Genomic DNA, 18,522 nt, shown 5'->3' on the forward strand with positions numbered 1-18,522 from the left:
AGGGAGGGGCTAGGTGGGGAGGGGAGGGTGGGGAGGGGCTGGGTGGGGAGGGTGGGGAGGGTAGGGCTGGGTGGGAAGAGTGGGGCTGGGTGGGGAGGGGCTGGTCACCCCGTGGTGCCCTTATAAAACTCAACGTTTAACCTACTCACGCCGGCTTGCGCCCGCCCTCACAGTCGGGCATATTTGCGGAATACACCACGCCGCCGTTGACCCTGGCCATTGACCGAGCAACCCAACGTTCCTACCAGCTCCCTCCACAGGAATGTGTTAGTTAAGGAAAAAATACATTACACCTACACGATCTGACCCAAAGGAAAGTAGTTATTAATCAAACCAGTTTATAATACCTTTTTGCATAAAAAATACCATTACGGTATTAATTTATAGATGCCGAAAAATTTTCATGCATTCTTTTTATAGCGGTAATCTAGTTTTAAGCCGATTCCGTTTAACAAATATCAATCATTGACATAAACAATTAAGAATGCACTGTAGCCAAGATGTGACGGCTCCTAACATCATACATTTAATTATTATTGTTGTGAATTGAGCCGTGATTAATATGTATCATACATTTCAATTAAAGCTTATTACAAGTTTGCTTTGAAATTTGTTTGAATTTAATTAAGTCGAAAGCGTCAGGAAGTATATTAATATATAATTTTGCTCATTTACATTTAAACTAAATTATATGAACATGATCAGCATGCCGGAAAGGCAGTATAGCATATACCATGAATTTTACAGGGAAATGTCAAATTCCTTAGATATCAGTACACAAATATTGTATATGCACACCATATTGCCAGGACACCATATTTCTTACATACCAGATGACCTGTGTTCAAAGATGTTTGGAATAATAGAAGGTTGATATTTAATCCTGAGGGATGATCAAATAATCCCTTTGTAGATATGGATGGGGAAGGCCTTGATACAGCAGTGGATTGACAAAGCGTTCTAAATAACTATTATTATTTATAGCTGAAGGTACATTGTTATCCTTAAGAGGTTTTTGGGTTAAATCGATTAAATATAAATGTGTGGTTAAACTCGCTATCACCTGACACAGCAATTAGTAAGGTTTGTCATGTAAACAGAACATGTAAATTCGTTACTAGTACGGCACACTGATATGTTGTAGAGTAAACCCACAACTTTTACAACTCTGAGTACGACGTTTCGTCAGTAATTACAACTAGCATCATCAGGCGACAGCCAACTCTGGCTGTCAATTCTGGCTGTCGTCTGATGCTAGTTGTAATTATTGGCGAAACGTCGTACTCGAATTGTAAATGGTGTGGGTTTACTCTCCAACACACCGGTGTGCCATACGAGTAACGAATAGGCATGTTCTGTTTATGTGACAAACCTTACTAATTGGCTTTGTCGGGTGGTGGTGGCGGTTTTAACGACGCCTTCATATTTACACGATCTAACCCAAAACACACCTCTATTATGGATATTGGTCGCGAAAGCCTACGTGTTAAAAAGTTACATTATTATCAGACCACCACCAATGATCTGATTATACTGGAATCTTTGAAAGTAGTTAGTTATCCTATGGGGAGACTTGCTCTCAAAATGTAAATGTGCAACTCCCACTGCTGGCTCAGATTATTCTTGTTCGAGCAGGGATATGCGTCATCCTATGCCTACAAAAAGAATAACTACCAAAAACACATGACCCACCGCAGTTTGGTCCATAAGTCAGAGCTACACTATTGTACAGGAAGGGATCATTGGAAAGCACCTACAGTTTAGTTGTGCTTTGTATAACGTCACCTGCAATTACTTAAGAAACTGCGCGTAAAAAAATGTACACGTTATTAAACATGTACATTTTTGCTTTTTGAATCGAGTAAAAAAAGACATGTTCATACCATTGCATCTCTGCGCCTCTTCCGAAAACAACGCTGAAAGCAATGGCACTCTTGAGAGAAATATGCCGCGTGTAAATGCGCGCGGTGTTATTACTGCTGCGACTGTTAAATTATTCTCATTAACGGCGTTGTGACTCGTGGGAACCTGACTTGGCTACAGTGGCACTTGTGAAATAATAACGCCTGTTATTAATAACGCCTGTTATTATTTATTCACAACACATTTACACGATCGTAACTGCACTGTGCAGAGGTTTATATTATGTGAAATGTCTAATTGAAGTTGATAGGTTCATAAAGCTATTGAAAACCACGTCCTGCCTTGTGAGTAAAAAATGGCATGCTGAACATTGTTGGGAAGTCAAAGATAATATATGTTTTAATAAAACTGGAACCTCTTTTTAAATTTGTAATTTATAGGTGCTTTTGAAAAATGCACGCGTATTGAATTCTGCTCGCAGCAATTCAATTTGTGGTATTAAATGCATTGCGACCTTTAGCTTGTTATTTCTCTTTGTCTTGGCATTGTTACAAGTGAGATACGTCACGCGTAACCATCTCCTCGGCTGATTGAATGCTGTTGCACTGCAATACCACAGCAACGATAGGGGATGAAGCATTTACTTCTGCAGTGCGATTGGTCAGGCTGTTCTGCGTGAGCATATATAGACGCAGACCTTGGGCTAAACCAACTTAAACATGGGTGAATCGCACAAAACTAATTTAAGCAACTAATTGCATATAATCGTAAAGGTGTCAATACGGTCCATAACCAAATATTTTTTTATGTAGCATTCAAAAGGTGGACATTTTTTTAACCTTCATGTATGCTTCATTTCACGGGGCTTCCTTTAAAATAAGCATCCTGATTTATCCAATCAACTTATGTGACAGCGATTAATAAATGTATTGTAAAAAATGTGACAATTATTGGTGTTTAACAAACGTCTGTGCATGATGCGTCCTATATTTGATAGTTTTTGAAAAAGAGTTGCTGCTTTAGTATATAATTCGGTACTACATTGTGCTATGTGGAATGCATCTGAATTACGAATTGATTTCATTGCTAAACTTTTATAATCAGTAATTATACATTTTTTATTAAAAATTTTGTTCAACATCTTTAACATGTATTATATTAATGTTATTTTATATAATAAACAAAACATCCCTTTCATTCCCACAAGCAAGCAAGCAAGCTATTTTTTAAAATATATAATTCCAGTGTGGAATCATAACACGTAGCATCCTTGCTAATAACATTAACTATCCAGGCAGATGAAGCAGTACAAATGATACATTCTAATCGCAAATACAAGTGACTGCCGAGTCCATGAAAAAATAAAAGTAACAATAATTCGAAAGAGCTTTCGCAACTGTTAAAGCGGCCTGCCACAAACCATTGAGACTTCCACTGGCATCCCACCACTCACAACACAGCGCACGCGCAAACGAGACCTCACACAGCTCTCTCGTGCCAGGCAGCAGCAGCTCAATGAAGAGGTCCATTAAAACAAAAATATTACCTAAAAAATATTACCTAAAGTGAACGCGCGTGCGCACACACACGCACGCACGCGCGCTCATGCAAGCACGCACACGCACGCGCAGGTGCATACAAGCACGGGTGCAAGTGGAACGTTATTCGTTACCACCGCAAGACGTAATCAGAGTTTTCCGCTTGAAATCAGATGAGTACTGTATATGTCATCAGGCATGACTGTAATGTACGTCGGCGTGTAATCTGATTACATGTAATGACATTTGAAGGTGACGACGACATCAGCTCATTCCCCAGTTTTGATAGCTGTAGCGCCCTCCATGGAACTGTGAAATTTCTTCCAATGCCTTAAGCGTGCCATTTTATTGGTTAGTCTGTTAATATTTGTATTTAGCACTGCCCACAAATTTCCGCCGGATACACATCCAGGGTTAAGGGTGGGTGGGATATCTCACGTCAGCACGACGCTCGAACTCAGCCAGCAAAACTTTTTTTTCAAATACAGTATGATACTATGATTATTACTATTAGAAATTATTATTCATGATTAAGGGTAAATTAGTTCCTTTGGGCAAGCGTTTCCAATCGTGGGGAGTGGGTGTGGGACATGGCCTCATCTCCGAGGGGCTTTAGATTAAATATTCCAAACCCCTTCATTGCGAGCGGGGGACGAATTTCAGCACTGAGAGACACTTCTTGTGAAGACTCCAGCAGCCATAGCACGACCATCCCAACCTGTCCACAATCATCGTAGCCCAACCTCGGTTAACTAGGCTTTTTTCAATGTACATCACTGACGACAACGGTGCTGGGTCGGGGCTCTAGTTGGGGCAGGCAAAAGTCCGCTTAGGAATTTTCAGTCTCAAGTGACACACAGCAAGGCGGCTTCAACGATAATAAAAATGCACAGGCCACCTGTGACGATGCAACTTTGCGGGACACACGCCAGAATGGTTCACCCCTTAAACTGCACGAGCTGCAGGTTGAGAAAGTGTCGTCGTCGTCGTCACATTACAGATGCTCTTTGAGCAAGTCACACGCATTAACAAAAAAAACCCACGGTGGATTACGTAGCCTCCTCAACCTGGAGCCATGAGCCACGCGATGGTGATGAGCGACGTCACTCGAATAGCCAAAACCATCGCAAGCGGTGGGTCACAGTCACCAACTAACAACAGCCGGACAGACAACAGGGTGGTGGTGGTGGGGTGCCGCCACTGCCTTAGGCCAGGTGGTTGTTGGGAGTCGCTGGGGCAGCTGCTGTGGGCCCATTGAGGGGGTTGAGCGGGTTGATGGGCGAGGTGGTGGTGGAGCTCTCCTCGCCGTCGGGGCCGGGCTCGGCGCGATCCTTGCGGTCGGTGTACTGGCCGATGAAGGAGCCGTCCTCGTTGAATTGCCCCTCGCCGCCCTCTCCGTATTCCACCAGGCTGTCGGCGCTACCACCTCGGCGAACCGAGCCGTTTGGGGATGGGCGCCCGCCCTTGCCGCCGCCACCGTCTGGAACTTTCTCGTCCTCACTGTGGAGGTGAGTGGAGCCATGGCGAGGGTGGGTGGGGGTTGGTGGGTAAGGGGAGGATGGGTGGCATGGATGCACGGATGGTCACGCATGCACACACGCACGGGGCGAAGGTGCAGATGGGTGTAGATGCGTGAACGTGCACGCGCGCTCGTACGCACGAAGCAACGGTACGCTCTCGTATACGCACGCACGTACACGCAGAGACGTGAACTCACATATGGACTCGCACACGCGCACATACGCAAAGGCACAAACTCGCACGTGCTTGCACACACGTGTACATACACGCAAAGACACGAACCCATACACACGTGGACAGACCAGAACAACGTACATGCACAAACTCATACACACCTGGACACTCGCACACATACGCAGCACATACAGGCAAATGGATAAACTCATACACACATGGACATCCAAAGACAAACACACTCGCACGTGTGCACACAGGCGCAGGCAGGGGTGAACACACACACACACACACAAACACGTTTTCACCCAGACAGACCATCGGGCAGTGTTACTCGCGTCGTACACATATAACTAAGACAATCGGGCATGACGTATACACAACGGACAATGAGAGCATGCTCCTAAGACTACCGCACGAACACCACGATGATGACACATCAAAACACAAAGATACGAGGACGAACGCATAAAACAAGAGCGCGCAGCGATATTGTGTTTCAATGTATCACTGTACAATTTTTAAGAATCGGTTATTTTGTATTATTATTAGGCTTGTTGAGGCTCACCGAGTCTCAATACTCTTTTTCAATGAGGGTCCTGTCAACGTTTTTTCAGTAGGGGGCGATGTTGCTGCTGCTATGCCTGATGCCAAGCGAGTAATGTTTCAGCATTTTGGATTATTTCGCCAATAAACAGCTACGTTGCGTTGTTTTTTGTTCAGCTGTTGGAGGAAACCCATGCGGAAACATTTTGACAGAATGCAATCAAAGAGAGCGTTTCTCAACATCGCCATCATCATCATCATCATCTATGAGCTCTCATCAGCTGCTCTTGTTGTTATGCGAGCGACGTGGCCAATTGCACGATCTACCCACTATGACAAACAATACTGGCACAGCACCGACAACGATAGCACACACAGCACTGCTGGACTGAGGGTTTGCGCACACGCAAGTCTGGCTTTCTGTGACCTACCTTCCCAGCGACCTATGCACGTGAGAGAGATGTGCACGGGGACAGCCAAAGAAAGAGCATTAGGCTGGTTAAAAGTTGAACAGAGTGCAACGTAGAAAGCAAGCAAAGCGCAGGTAGCAAGATCCAAGCACTTTCATGGTTAATAGAAACGGAAAATGAAATGTATCAGTCGCTGATAAATATAATAAAAAAACGTGTTCTATTAAGTTTAATTAATCTGCAAATGAAAATCTTGAAATTAAAACGGAAACAAATTTCGATCAATATGACCGTGCTTTGTTTTTAAAAATCATTGTCCTTATTTTTTCCGTTATAAATGCAGGAAAGCTTCACTGAGCTTCACGGTTGCTTTTCAAGAGGTCCTTGCTCAGCATTATGGGTACATTTCTTACGAACAATGTTTGAAAGGAAGCCGGCGTGGCTGCCGAAAACTCACACATGCACACGCAAGAGGATAACTCAATTGCATAATGCGCAATAAGGGGATGACAATGATCACGAATATGATGAAGAAGTGCATGTTTGTTTGTACATTTTCACGTGTATACTTGAGCATGTACGGGTGTGTGTGTACATGTGTTTGTGGTGCCGTGCCGTGGATAGTCCACCGCGCTATGAACCCGGCGATTCCACTATAGGTAAGATTTTTAGGGCCCGTGAAGCTGCTTAGAATGGACTTCTTGATTGAGCTGCTGCTTGTCACGAGAGAGCTGTGTGAGGTCTCGTTTGCGCGTGCGCTGTGTTGTGAGTGGTGGGATGCCAATGGAAGTCTCAACGGGTTGCGGCAGGCCACTTAAACAGTTGCGGAAGCTCTTTTCAAACAGGTTCTGGACCTTCCCTAGATCGACTCAGCCTTCAGTGAGTACCTGGTGCGCTGTATAAACATAGCCAATAAGGAGACAAAGGCGGCCGGGCATGGTGTTGGCCACCCACCCACTAGTGTGCAGTGCTGGCCTACACAGGTGTCCAAAAGCAGCACATGCCACCCTAGTCTGTTGAAGGTTATTCAGGGGCTATGTGCGTGAACGTGTAAACTTTAGAATGTAGGCGTGAGTGTGTCAGTGAGTGCATTCACACCTGTACGTGTCTTCCTTCATCGGCTGCGCTTCGGGATCAGGATGAGCATCCTCCTTCTCTTTAACTGAGAAATAAACCAACAAAATGAAGCATTAATGATCATCTGAAGCCCCTTGGGAATCCTCTCCACGCCATGCCCTATACTTCACCACGCTGAAGGCGACACTCGTCACCGATGTTAGCTATGGCCGGGGAATCGAGCTCAGGTACCTAACCAATTTTGCCACTGCTTCCCCCCGCCCCCACAAACATACAAATAACAATACCACAATTGATGTATTCCTATAACTAGCGATCACTCTATTATCATGAAAATGATGACGGGGTGGAGCGGTGACGCAGTGGTCAGCACACTGCGACAGGAACACGGCAATATTTTTCCGACCATGGCCTAACCACCAGCAGCGAGTGATATCTTCAGCAGGCCACACTGACCCACATGGTGGTGGTGGTGTACAGTCAATGAATCGTGAACGACATGATAGGGCGGGCGGTCCTTCATCCAGCAGTGGATTGACAAAGGGGATGTGATAGGATGTCGGTGGTTTAGATGGTGTACATCAGCGGTTTCCAACCTCTAAATATTTCTTGGACCACCGTATGCTAATAGTTATTTGAAATTGTACATTTCCTTGGGGAGGATGTTATTATTATTTTTCTTTTCCGCAGGCCCTTGTAGTAGCATCGCGCACCGCCAGGGGCCTGCGGATCACAGGTTGCGAACCGCTGGTGTACGTACGTACGATGAATTTCTTTCCTACCGTACGTAGCCAACCGTGCCAATCGGCGGTGCGGGGGAAGGACAACAAACCAAACCCAAAAAAGCAGTTCAAAAAAAATTTGTTTTCAATATAGAGTCCATAGCTCCAGTGGCTTTCTAATATCGGAAGAGCATTCCAGATGGCCACATAAGCGCATCTGAAAGTGAGCGATGCAGCGACCATCTTTTTTCAAATGCTTGCCAAAAGTCACTGCGAGGATGACCGGAGTTTGTGCGATGGTTTATGCTCCTTGACGAGATCAGCAAGGTATTGTGGTTCATTTGTGACATGCACTTTGTGTGTAAGGAGTGCGACCTCATAATTATAATAATGACGGCGATGTGGAAACTCTTACCGGGATACTTCCCTCCCCGGTTGCGTCGTACGAAACAGATGATGAGGATGATGAGCACGAGCAGGACAATAGCGCACATGAGCCCGATGAACCAGCCCTGCGTGGGTATGTTCACTTGCTGGCTGGGTTCAGCTGTCAAAGACAACCACACAAGACATGAGCACAGAGCGATATAAAGACAAAGATCCCCCATAGAGCCTTAACAGACTGCTGGGGAAAGTCCTGTTAGCGAGCACCTACGAAGGCGAAAAGACACACACGGGGGGTATGTGGCCATCACCATGCCTGGCTGCCTTTGTCTCCCTAGTGACGATGTTATTGATTATCACCTTCAAACCTCATATATGGTAGACTTGAACTCTGATGCGATTTTGGGTTGTACGTTTTTGCTCCACGTTCTGGGAACATCTTCAGGTACTGAATGTAGGCTCCCACCACGTGCCGTGAAACGTCACACAATGTGTTCAACAACACGTGGTATAAATCCTAACATTAAGCTTAATAATGTTGTTATCGAACAACCAATCAGAGAGCTATATAATACAATCATGAAAAACCTACAGAGTATGATTCATTTAATTAAGACAAATCGGACCAAATTAACTATTAACATTTCCTGATAACAGAAAATATATAAGTAATATTTTGAGCAATGACCTGTCTTCAAAAGAGAGATCAGCAAGATATATATTTTTTTAAATCCCCCAAATGTATAAAAATTGTGCTTTCGACATCATTCGGAAGGCAGAGGCAGATCAGCACCCCGTGTTCGAGAATATTCTGCAGAAACTGATACCACAGAACTACTTCTAAGATCACTGAAAGTAACCTCTTAGATACGCTATGGATGCTATACATTCCCACATTCCCTGCTGTAGGGATGTTTGTAAAGTGGCAATTAAACATAAATGTAATATTACATTTTTGAAGAGTGGGATTTTGCCCAAATTATGTTTCATTTTTGTTGTCACCAAATGATTGGTGAATGAGTTGATACCATCAAATTGTTCTACTCAAAAATCTATTAACTTTTTTTATTTTAGCAAGTAAGGCCCACTGAGCTGTATAGCTCTTTTTCAGAAGCGACCTAGCCACAAATGATAGCTCACTTAAGTAGCTTATCAAGTGTAAATTTAAAGCAGCCAAATAATCTAAACGCATGTTGATTCTAAATGTGGAGACAAAAACGGGAGGACCCGGAGAAAAATTCAAGCAACCACGAAGAGAACATGCAAATTCAAAATATACAGGTGCCAGGGTCGGGATCAACCCCACGACCTCCACACTAGTCGAGGGAGATGACATCTCACCACTGTAGCACCTGGTTTCATAGCGGGTGGCTTACACCTACACCCCAAGTCAGGCTCTCAGCAGTGCTGGCGAAGTGCTCAAACTCACGTCAGCTGCCCACATCTGAGGGAGTTTAAATTTGTAATTTAACAGTGTACAAGGGTCCTTCGAGATGTACGTAGGCAACCGTGCTATTTGTTCAGTGATTCATATAAACATCTCGTGCAACTTCATGAAATAATAATATATGAGTGTGAAAAGACGTACACTTTTCAGCGAGGGTTAGTTGTATATGAATAAAAATTAAACTTCGGCATTATTTAATTAGCCAAGAAATTATGAAGTAAGTTGCATTGAAGTAATTTATTTAACAGGATTTTTGTTTAAAATCTCGTCGTAAAATAACAATTCAAGATATATCTTCTTGGTTCTTTCGGTAAAGTCACGTAGAAGGGAAATAATAAAAATAAAACATAATAAAATAATGTGAGAATTTTATTTTATTATGTTTTATTTTTATTATTGTATTCTTTCCCTTCTACGTGACTTTACCGAAAGAATCAAGAAGATGAATCCCTGCAGTCACGAAAGCTTTACATCGAAATTCTATATATAATTTCAGATGTATTTTTTTTCGAGTAGAACCAACTGGGATTGCAAAACAAGATGGCAAATGGCAACCGTGTTCTATCAGCAGCTTGGCTTTCACCAACAGAGGGCAGTAGCACACAGACATTTACACGATCCACAGGCACAAAGGGAGGCACCTCACCAATTACGAACCGCCACAGTGCTGCAGTTGCAGGAATGTAATGGCAAAAATATAAACCAAGGTGCTTGCTTTACAATATTATACTTATATAAAACTGCTCTTTGATTTCAAATAAATGCACACGCAAACATACATTACCTCTGTGGATAGACAACCATTTTGGTGACTCCATGAAGCAAATAACAATGGTGGTAACAGCATACATGTACCTATTTGAGCAATGACCTTTACACCATCATGATCATTATTGGTCACCAGCCACTGTTGTAAATTGTACGTTCCTATGGCCCGATCCAGTCTTTTGAGTGGACAAACACTGCATAACTGTATCACCGAGTGGTACTACTGCACCAGATTGTGTTGATATTACGAAGCACAGATAGATGATGGGCTGGTCAGAATCAGTACAGTCCTGTACGTATGTATAATTTTGATATGGTTTTGATGGTCCATGGGATATTGAAACGTGATGATCAAAAAGTCAGCATAAGGGTGTTATAACAAGCAGACCAAGTGTTTCTCTGCTCAAACCAACATTCTTCTTCAGTGGCAGTCCTGAGCAAGTGAGGAAAATTCCACACTCTTATGAAAAAAATGTCAGTGTCGACATCAAATTACCATATTGAGATTCTCACAAAGTGATAACCTAATTTATAAATACTAAAGGGATGGTAATCACAATGGCGATGATTATGAAGGAAATAAATATGTGGGTTAAGACGAAAACATTTTAAAATAAAAACCCAACGCATTTGTCAATAACCCCGTGGCCTTAATAAACAAAAAATAGCCGACATTTTAGCCAATGGCCCTGCTTCATAGCACATAAATGAAGAAAACCATTCCCCCGAAACGTTGCCTATTATGATTTTTTTTTTCTTTTAAGGCCGCGCACTGTTATTGATGAATATGTTGAGCTTTTATGTTATTTGTGCCCGTGCATAATCACTACCAACGCAGCAGCGTCACCAAAATCGTCCACTTTCAAACCGCGGTTCATCCTCAATTCCACTCTCACACGTATAAACATGCAAAAGGGGCAGCGAAATTCATTTTGAGAGAAAACGACTCAAACCTCTGCTTTGGACGAACAAAAGTACGGAAACGACGACATTGTTGTGCGGTGCATTTTGTCTTTTGCGTGAAACATTCGAACAGCCTGACCGCGGGCGCTCTCACCTCGGGCCTCAAAGACCACGGCCTCGCTGAAGCTAACGCTGGCCTGCAACGCCGACGCCAAGCGCATTTTGTAGGTCGTGCCGGCCTCTAGGCCCTGCACCACAATGTAACTCTGCGACGTGTTAACGGAAGGGGTGCGCAGACTCTTCTCCCAGCCCTCGACACCTCGGGGAGGACGGCGGAGTCACGGGGTTGTGAGCACAGGGGGCAAGGCACGGGTACGCGGAGGGGATCGCGCGCGCACACGGCCATGCACAGAAGCCACGCATGGGAATGCACGCGCAGGAAACGCACGCACCATGCGCGGGGACGTGTGCGTACACATATTAAATCCACGCACACACACGCACACGCACATTCGCCCCAAAACAAGGATTCAAATAATAACGCACGGACACAGATTTTTCCGCACAGACACACGGGCAAAGATGCGCGCAGGCATTCACAATAATGCACGCGCAGGTGTCCGAGGGAGTGCGTGCAGTCATGCGCACGGATTTGTGTGTACGTACACGCAGGAATACACCCCACAGGCATGCACGTAAAATCACGCACAGGGATGCATGCATGCAAATTCACGTATGAAAACACGCGTCAGTGCACACACGGGGACAAATGCACATACGTGTATTGGTACGTGCAATTTAAGAATCGTTATGCAAGGGCACAAGGGTGCGGTGTACCCATATGTGCGAACACATGTAGGTGTATAACGCACACATACGCACACACACACAGACACACGCGCAGGTATGGTGGACGTACCCATAGACACACGGACACGCACACACAGAGGGGTGTGGACGGGGCAGAGGAAGGCAAAAGAGAGAAAGTGAACAGAGCAGAGTTAAAGTGAATGCACGGCAAACATTTCATCGTCACGTTAATAATGTTCAAGAGGCAACTGAAACAGCAAAGTAGGAAAATGAAAATATGACAGGGAAAAACGCACGTAAGGGTCGTACGCAATGCCACGTGACATTTTCAAAACTACACGTGATTTGTTACTCATGCAATGCAAATTAACGTAGGTCTGAACAGATTAGGGTATAGTGTGCTTTCCCAGATTATATAGCTTCTTAACAGAACGGTATGTTTCATATTAACTCTATTCAGTGTGCATGCATGCACGTGTGTGTGTATGCATGTTCCAAAGAAATATCCTACATATTGCAGCATTACCTAGTGAACCCTATGTCAGAGTGCACAATAAGCATTGTTTTAGAGGTCAGAGCCAGTTTCCATCGAGTCAGCAGTTCTATTCTAATTACTTTCTCCAATAATTTCTGCAGCCAATTAACAAAGTGTTCTGCCTTGCAGCTTACATCAGAGGGTAGGAAAAAATCCGTCTGATGTCAGCTGAAATCTCGTACCACTGTGTGATGGCATCATAGCTTCAATCCCAAAAATCTAATAAATCTCATGAGGGTGACTATAATTCGTCAGAACAGACTTCCACAGTCCCCCTTGTAAAGGGATAACGAATCTCACTAAGCTCTGACCTGGTGAAATAAAGAACACAATTGGAACAATCATACAGATTACTGGATTCACACTATCACTATATATTAAAAACTAAAGTTATGATTATTTATGTCCCTCTAAAACAGTTTGTTTTCTTTGGTTGAAAAACAAGAAATTTGTTTGAAATCAGCAGAAATGTTGGCCACGTAGGAGCAACATATGAATGAGGTCAAGTATCGTATTTTAGAGATTGATTTAAACCAAGTTTAATTATGTAATTGTCATTTCCACTGAGGTAAAGAGGAGGATAAGATATATCATTCTGCTATGCAGTTTAGTTAGAAATACTTTACAACAATATGTTTATTAAAACGGCCCTGTAACCGAAGAAAATAATTAGCTAAAGTGTCCAGCAATGGGAGTTCTCCGCTGTCAAGGGCCACTTCCCTTTAACATAAACCAATTTCTACAAATAAAATGTGATGTGTCTCTTTCTGCCCCGGCGAGCAAAGGTAATCCTGAACCAGTGGTGGAAATTCTCCATTCCTTATCTAATGCCAGGGACCACTCACTTTAAGCTTCTCACAAAGACATATTTATGTATATGTCACTAGGGGGGTGATGGGCTGAAGTGACAAGCCCTGACTGGGATGCGCACACACACACACACTGCTTAGGAGGCAGCGTTTATTAACGATGAACGTGCCGTCGAAGTTTTAGCCTGCGCCTCTCGAACCCCGTTGCACTGTCGGGGAGTTGACCTGTGGTGACGGTGTGATGCTCGGCTATCGGCGTATATAAAGGTGTGTGTGGCATTAGCGCCGGTGCTTACTGTTGTTAAGCATGTACTCGATATAAAACACCGTGCCGGCACGGAACGCTGCCGGCATCCAGCTCACGTTAGCAAACTCCTCTCCGGCCACCGACACAATCTGGGCTGCTGGTGGCAAGGCACACGCGAGCACGTATACAAAACTCAACGAGATACATACACACACACACACCACAACGATATGCACATGTGTACACGGCACCAAAGAAAGGGATCCGCCGTTTTGAGTTACTGGTTGTAAATGTCGTCCGCGAGCACATATTAATGCCAGCACGGTGCATGATGGGGAGAGAGTATGGCAAGCACCGTGCCTGCTGGCCTTTGTATCTCTGGTGCTGATTTTTTATGCACCATAGCAGGTACTGACTTAAGATTGAGTCGACCTCAGAGGATGTCCACAACAGGTTTAGATACCACATCACTACTGAAGTTGTGCAATTGCTGGCAATCCAATATAGGTCATTGGATAGTGGCGTCCATTCAGGCTGGCAAGGCATTCGTGGGAGTGGTGCGGCTAGAATCAGGCCTGCCTGCTTTTGCCTCCCCAGCGCTGATGTATGCACACTGCACCAAATCATAAATTGCACACTCCACCCGAGTAAGCATTGATAACAGAGTGTAAGGGTTAGTGCTGTCTGTGAGCAACCACTAATATATTACGACGAAGATCCCCAGTGTAGCCTTCAACAGACCGTTTGGGAAATGCTGTTAGCAAGCACATATTAAGGCTAGCATGGCACACGAATGGGTTGGTGGCCAACACCACACCTGGCTGCCTCTGTCTCTCAAGTGCTGCTGTTTGCCTACTGCACCAGGGACTCATTTAAGACTGAGCTGACCCTGGGGGAGGCTTAGGAGTAATACAATCGTCACAATGTTGGCCGTGAATGGGTATCGAACTCGGGTCACCGGGTTCATAGTGCAGTATGCTGACCGCCACACTACCACTCCGCACTACAACTATGCACACACACACACTGACACGCATAGAGACACACACACACGTACTCACAACACACACCAGTTGCAAAAGATAGGCAAATGTGCTGTGTGAGCACTTACTAATTAACTTCTACTGAGTAGGTAGTAACGGTTGTGCTACATGGCCCTGCGGTATTTTTTGGGATTGGACCTCGTGTTGTTGAGCACGATGTCTGATGCTTCCAGGAAGTGGAGAGAAGCGTCAGATGCAATAACGAACAGCACGCGGTGTGACCCATAAACGCATCGGAGAGTGACACCTATTAATCTGTTGATACACAAACAGATGGATCGGCACATACAAGTGCCCACAAATATATCCGTCCGGGTGCATCAACATCCTAAAGCCAAAGGCAAAATCAATGCAGAGATCGATTGGAGGAAAATGATCCGCTCGTTGGTGGCTGAGTAGCCTGGTGTTTAGCACAGTCAACACTTATCCACTTTGCATGGAGTCAATTGTTCAGTTCCTACAGATGCCTGGTAATTTCTGTACCCCATTAACTGCCAATTTGACATTCAAGGCACTGCGAGATCATCATTTTGCGAGAGTATGCCACTACTTGTGTTTCACTGTCGCAGCACGCAGGTCGATTGGCATGCTCCAATGCTCCATCTCTGTGTGATCCACTAACCATACTGCTAAGGCACCAGTGTTGGTATGCGCGCCACAACACCTGGCCACCACGATAGATTGAGCGGCACAACCAATAAATCAGTGGTGGAAATGCCACATTCCTATGACGAGAGCCACAGATTCCACATGTAAAGTTATCTGCATGCATAAGCCATGTGGTGGAGCTTGTAAGACTCTGTAGAGAAAGTACATTTCTGGCACGCCACAAATGGGAGCAGATTGGCCCATCGGATGTCCACTTTTGACCTGTCAGAGCGGTATCTATTTTATTGACCCCAAAGGGATTATAGGGTTGAGTCGTCCCCCAACTGGGATTTAGCTTGGGTCGTTCTAATTGTGAGCCAAGTGCTCCAAACAGAGCGAGACCAGACAGGGCATTGAATATTTCATGCACAGCGCGACGGGACTTTCATCCGAAGCCATTCTTTACGCAAGGCTTCTGCTGCAAGGCTGGCAAGACAAGAAAGGGCACCGATCGGCAATATGAAGCCACCCGGTGGCAGGTGAAGGCAATCAGGGAATGCTTCATGGAGGTAATGATAAGTTATAAACCTTAACTTGGATGTGATGAAAGAGCTGTTGGGAGTGTTACACTATAGCCCAGACCATCGTGGTTGGGGTATGCAAAACACGTGCATCATGTGCAGGCACTTCATACACATGGGCATCGGGCACGTATACACAACGTACAGTACACACAACACGCAACTTCAAGCGTAGGTAAGGCAAAGGTTAACTTTAAAGATGAACATGGCAATTGATGTTAGCGATTACCGGTTAAGGATGGGATGTAAATTTATGGTAGGGTGAGGCAAAGCATTAGTCATACCCGGCCACATTTATCTCTCTAAGATTAATTTTCATTATCATACTACACCAGGGGCAGAGCAACAGGACATGCTCAGATACCAAATCACCACTGTAGCTGCTAGGACTGCAGTGCAGTGTGGTAAACACTATACCACCCCTTCCTCATAATTATATTCATGAACAGACACACAAACACACGTGCACGCAACAAGATTAAGAGGTCATCACTGTCCATGCCGATAATACCAACACACCTCACTATCACCGCCTTCCTTCAGCTGGGTCCCACAGCTGTTGCAAGGTCACCCGATCTCCAAGGACTGTGGTCCACAGCTTTCCCACTATCTGGCTCTGTAGGTCCTGCCCCTTGGTCATCGATCTCTGTAATCCACTCCAGTGCCTCTCTTGGTAACCTATCCCCTCCATCCAGCACATGTGCCCCACCGATTGCAATGCGACACGGTGGAGAGATATTAACTACCTCGCCTGGTGTACAGTATACAGGAGGTCGTGGGTTCAATACCAACCCTGACGCCTGTCTGGAAATTTGGAGTTTGCATGTTCTCCACATGGTCGCGTTGATTTTTCTCCGGGACCTCCGGTGTTTTCCTCCACATTTATAAACATCCATAAAGATGACTTGACTGCTATAAATTTTCCACATGGTAAGCCACTTTGTTGAGCCATCGTTTGTGGTAAGGTCGCTTCTGAAAAATAGTTCTATAGCTCAGTGGGCCTTACCTGGAATAAAAAAAAACGCTTTAGTTTTAGTTTATTGCGTTCCTCTGCAATGCCAAACACGTTGGTAAATATAAATACAACCGGGGAAAAAAACGTTGTCGAAACAGCGTTGCATTTTCTTTGTTCAAACACTGCACCGGTCCTGGGCTTTTCATTTCGAGCACAATCAGCTGGGCCGATCTCCGGGGGTAAAACCCCTACGTGGAACAATAATGTCAGACCCAGCGATGCGTGGCAATGTTTCCAGAAAATATGTCATTGCGAAGTTATTAGGAGTTTTGGAACGAAATCAATATGGGCATAACGGGGCTTAGGTTTACTTCTTTGAAAAAAAAAAGACAAGAAGCACGGGTTGCTACAAAATTGGCTGTGGCCCAGTTTAATCAATATTGATAGATTATGATGCCATATCCTGACACATAGAGCCAGTGGTAATACATAGTTTCATGGAGGCAAATCACACTGTTGTTATTTTAGTCTGTATTGTGGATTGGACTAAATTGGGTTGTTCTCCCAGATGGGTACCCATCATTGACTGATCTTTTGACCTTTTGTTCGTCTGTTGCGCTGACAAGAGACTCCTGTGTGTGTGTCTTATGTTCCACACTCAAGAGAGCACTGGACAGTGTTCCTCTCCCCATGGATGCTCTGAGCCAGTGGTAGAAATTCCACATTCCTCTGACAGAGTTAGCTTCTCCATAGGACAACCACTGGTCACTTCCCATAAAGTGGAATTTATTTTATTATACCCAGAGGACGATTGGTTGAGTCAACTCCATACAGGGATTTGAACTTGTGACCTTGTGGATTGTCAGTCAAGCAAGGTAATTATAGTGCCACCAAGCCAAATTTAATCTCAGGATCTCAAATGTGCAGGCTCAATGCTCTATAAAAATTTTATTAACAATTTTTTCTTTTACCTACTGTGCTATCTAGCTCTTTTTCCTAAGCGACTGGCCACAAATGATAGCTAAACGAAGAGGCTTATCACATGGACATTTATAACAGCCAAATACTATAAACGCATGATTATTTTAAATGTAGAGGGAAAAACCTGAAAACCCGGAGAAAAATCCACACAACCAAAGCGGAGAACATGAAAACTCCAAATATACAGGTTGGGATCGGACCTACGACCTCCTGTATACCAGCAAAGGTAGTTAACATCTCGCCACCATGGAGCCCTGACACAGGTATCAGCATTGGCCACCTTTGCAAGAAGCAGCCACAGCTGAGAGCAAAAGTACATTTGACAAAAAACCGTTACAACATACACTGTCAAATAATTGAGAAAAAAAAAATGTGGGGTGGCTCAACCACTGTGAAAACCATGTCACCTTGTGCTGCACTACAAACAGCAGCTGCTAGACAGACAGTTTTAGAGCAAAGGCACATTGCAGGCTAGAAGTGAAACAATCCTGAAAAGTTTTCCTGAATTTCCGAAAGGCTTCCATCCTGCGCAAAGCAGGTGTCGGTGGAAGGGTCATTAGGTAGTGAGGAGAGGTTTGTAAAGTGATACGATGTAGAAACACAAGTAGGGGCTGACATTC

General features: G+C 44.4%; 1 protein-coding gene across 8 annotated transcripts in view; it reads right to left on the reverse strand.

Annotated features, from left to right (window-relative positions):
- Nucleotides 1-1,230: 1,230 nt before the first annotated feature.
- LOC144934742 (neuronal cell adhesion molecule-like) overlaps nucleotides 1,231-18,522 on the reverse strand; it is a 262,783-nt gene continuing 245,491 nt past the window's right edge. For 4 of the 8 annotated variants that reach the window (XM_078860837.1, XM_078860840.1, XM_078860843.1 and 1 more), the window contains 6 exons: nucleotides 13,804-13,911; nucleotides 11,508-11,672; nucleotides 8,267-8,398; nucleotides 7,151-7,214; nucleotides 6,074-6,085; nucleotides 1,231-4,901 (listed from right to left, as the gene is read on the reverse strand). In XM_078860837.1, the coding sequence (XP_078716963.1) occupies nucleotides 4,607-4,901; nucleotides 6,074-6,085; nucleotides 7,151-7,214; nucleotides 8,267-8,398; nucleotides 11,508-11,672; nucleotides 13,804-13,911 (776 nt within the window). In that variant the 3' untranslated portion in view covers nucleotides 1,231-4,606. Of the gene's footprint in view, nucleotides 5,258-6,073; nucleotides 6,086-7,150; nucleotides 7,215-8,266; nucleotides 8,399-11,507; nucleotides 11,673-13,803; nucleotides 13,912-18,522 lie in introns of all 8 variants that reach the window. The other 4 variants (XM_078860845.1, XM_078860839.1, XM_078860838.1 and 1 more) reach the window with 3 other exon arrangements.

Source organism: Lampetra fluviatilis, chromosome 11, assembly GCF_964198595.1.
Source record: "Lampetra fluviatilis chromosome 11, kcLamFluv1.1, whole genome shotgun sequence".
NCBI classification, from domain to species: Eukaryota; Metazoa; Chordata; class Hyperoartia; order Petromyzontiformes; family Petromyzontidae; genus Lampetra; species Lampetra fluviatilis.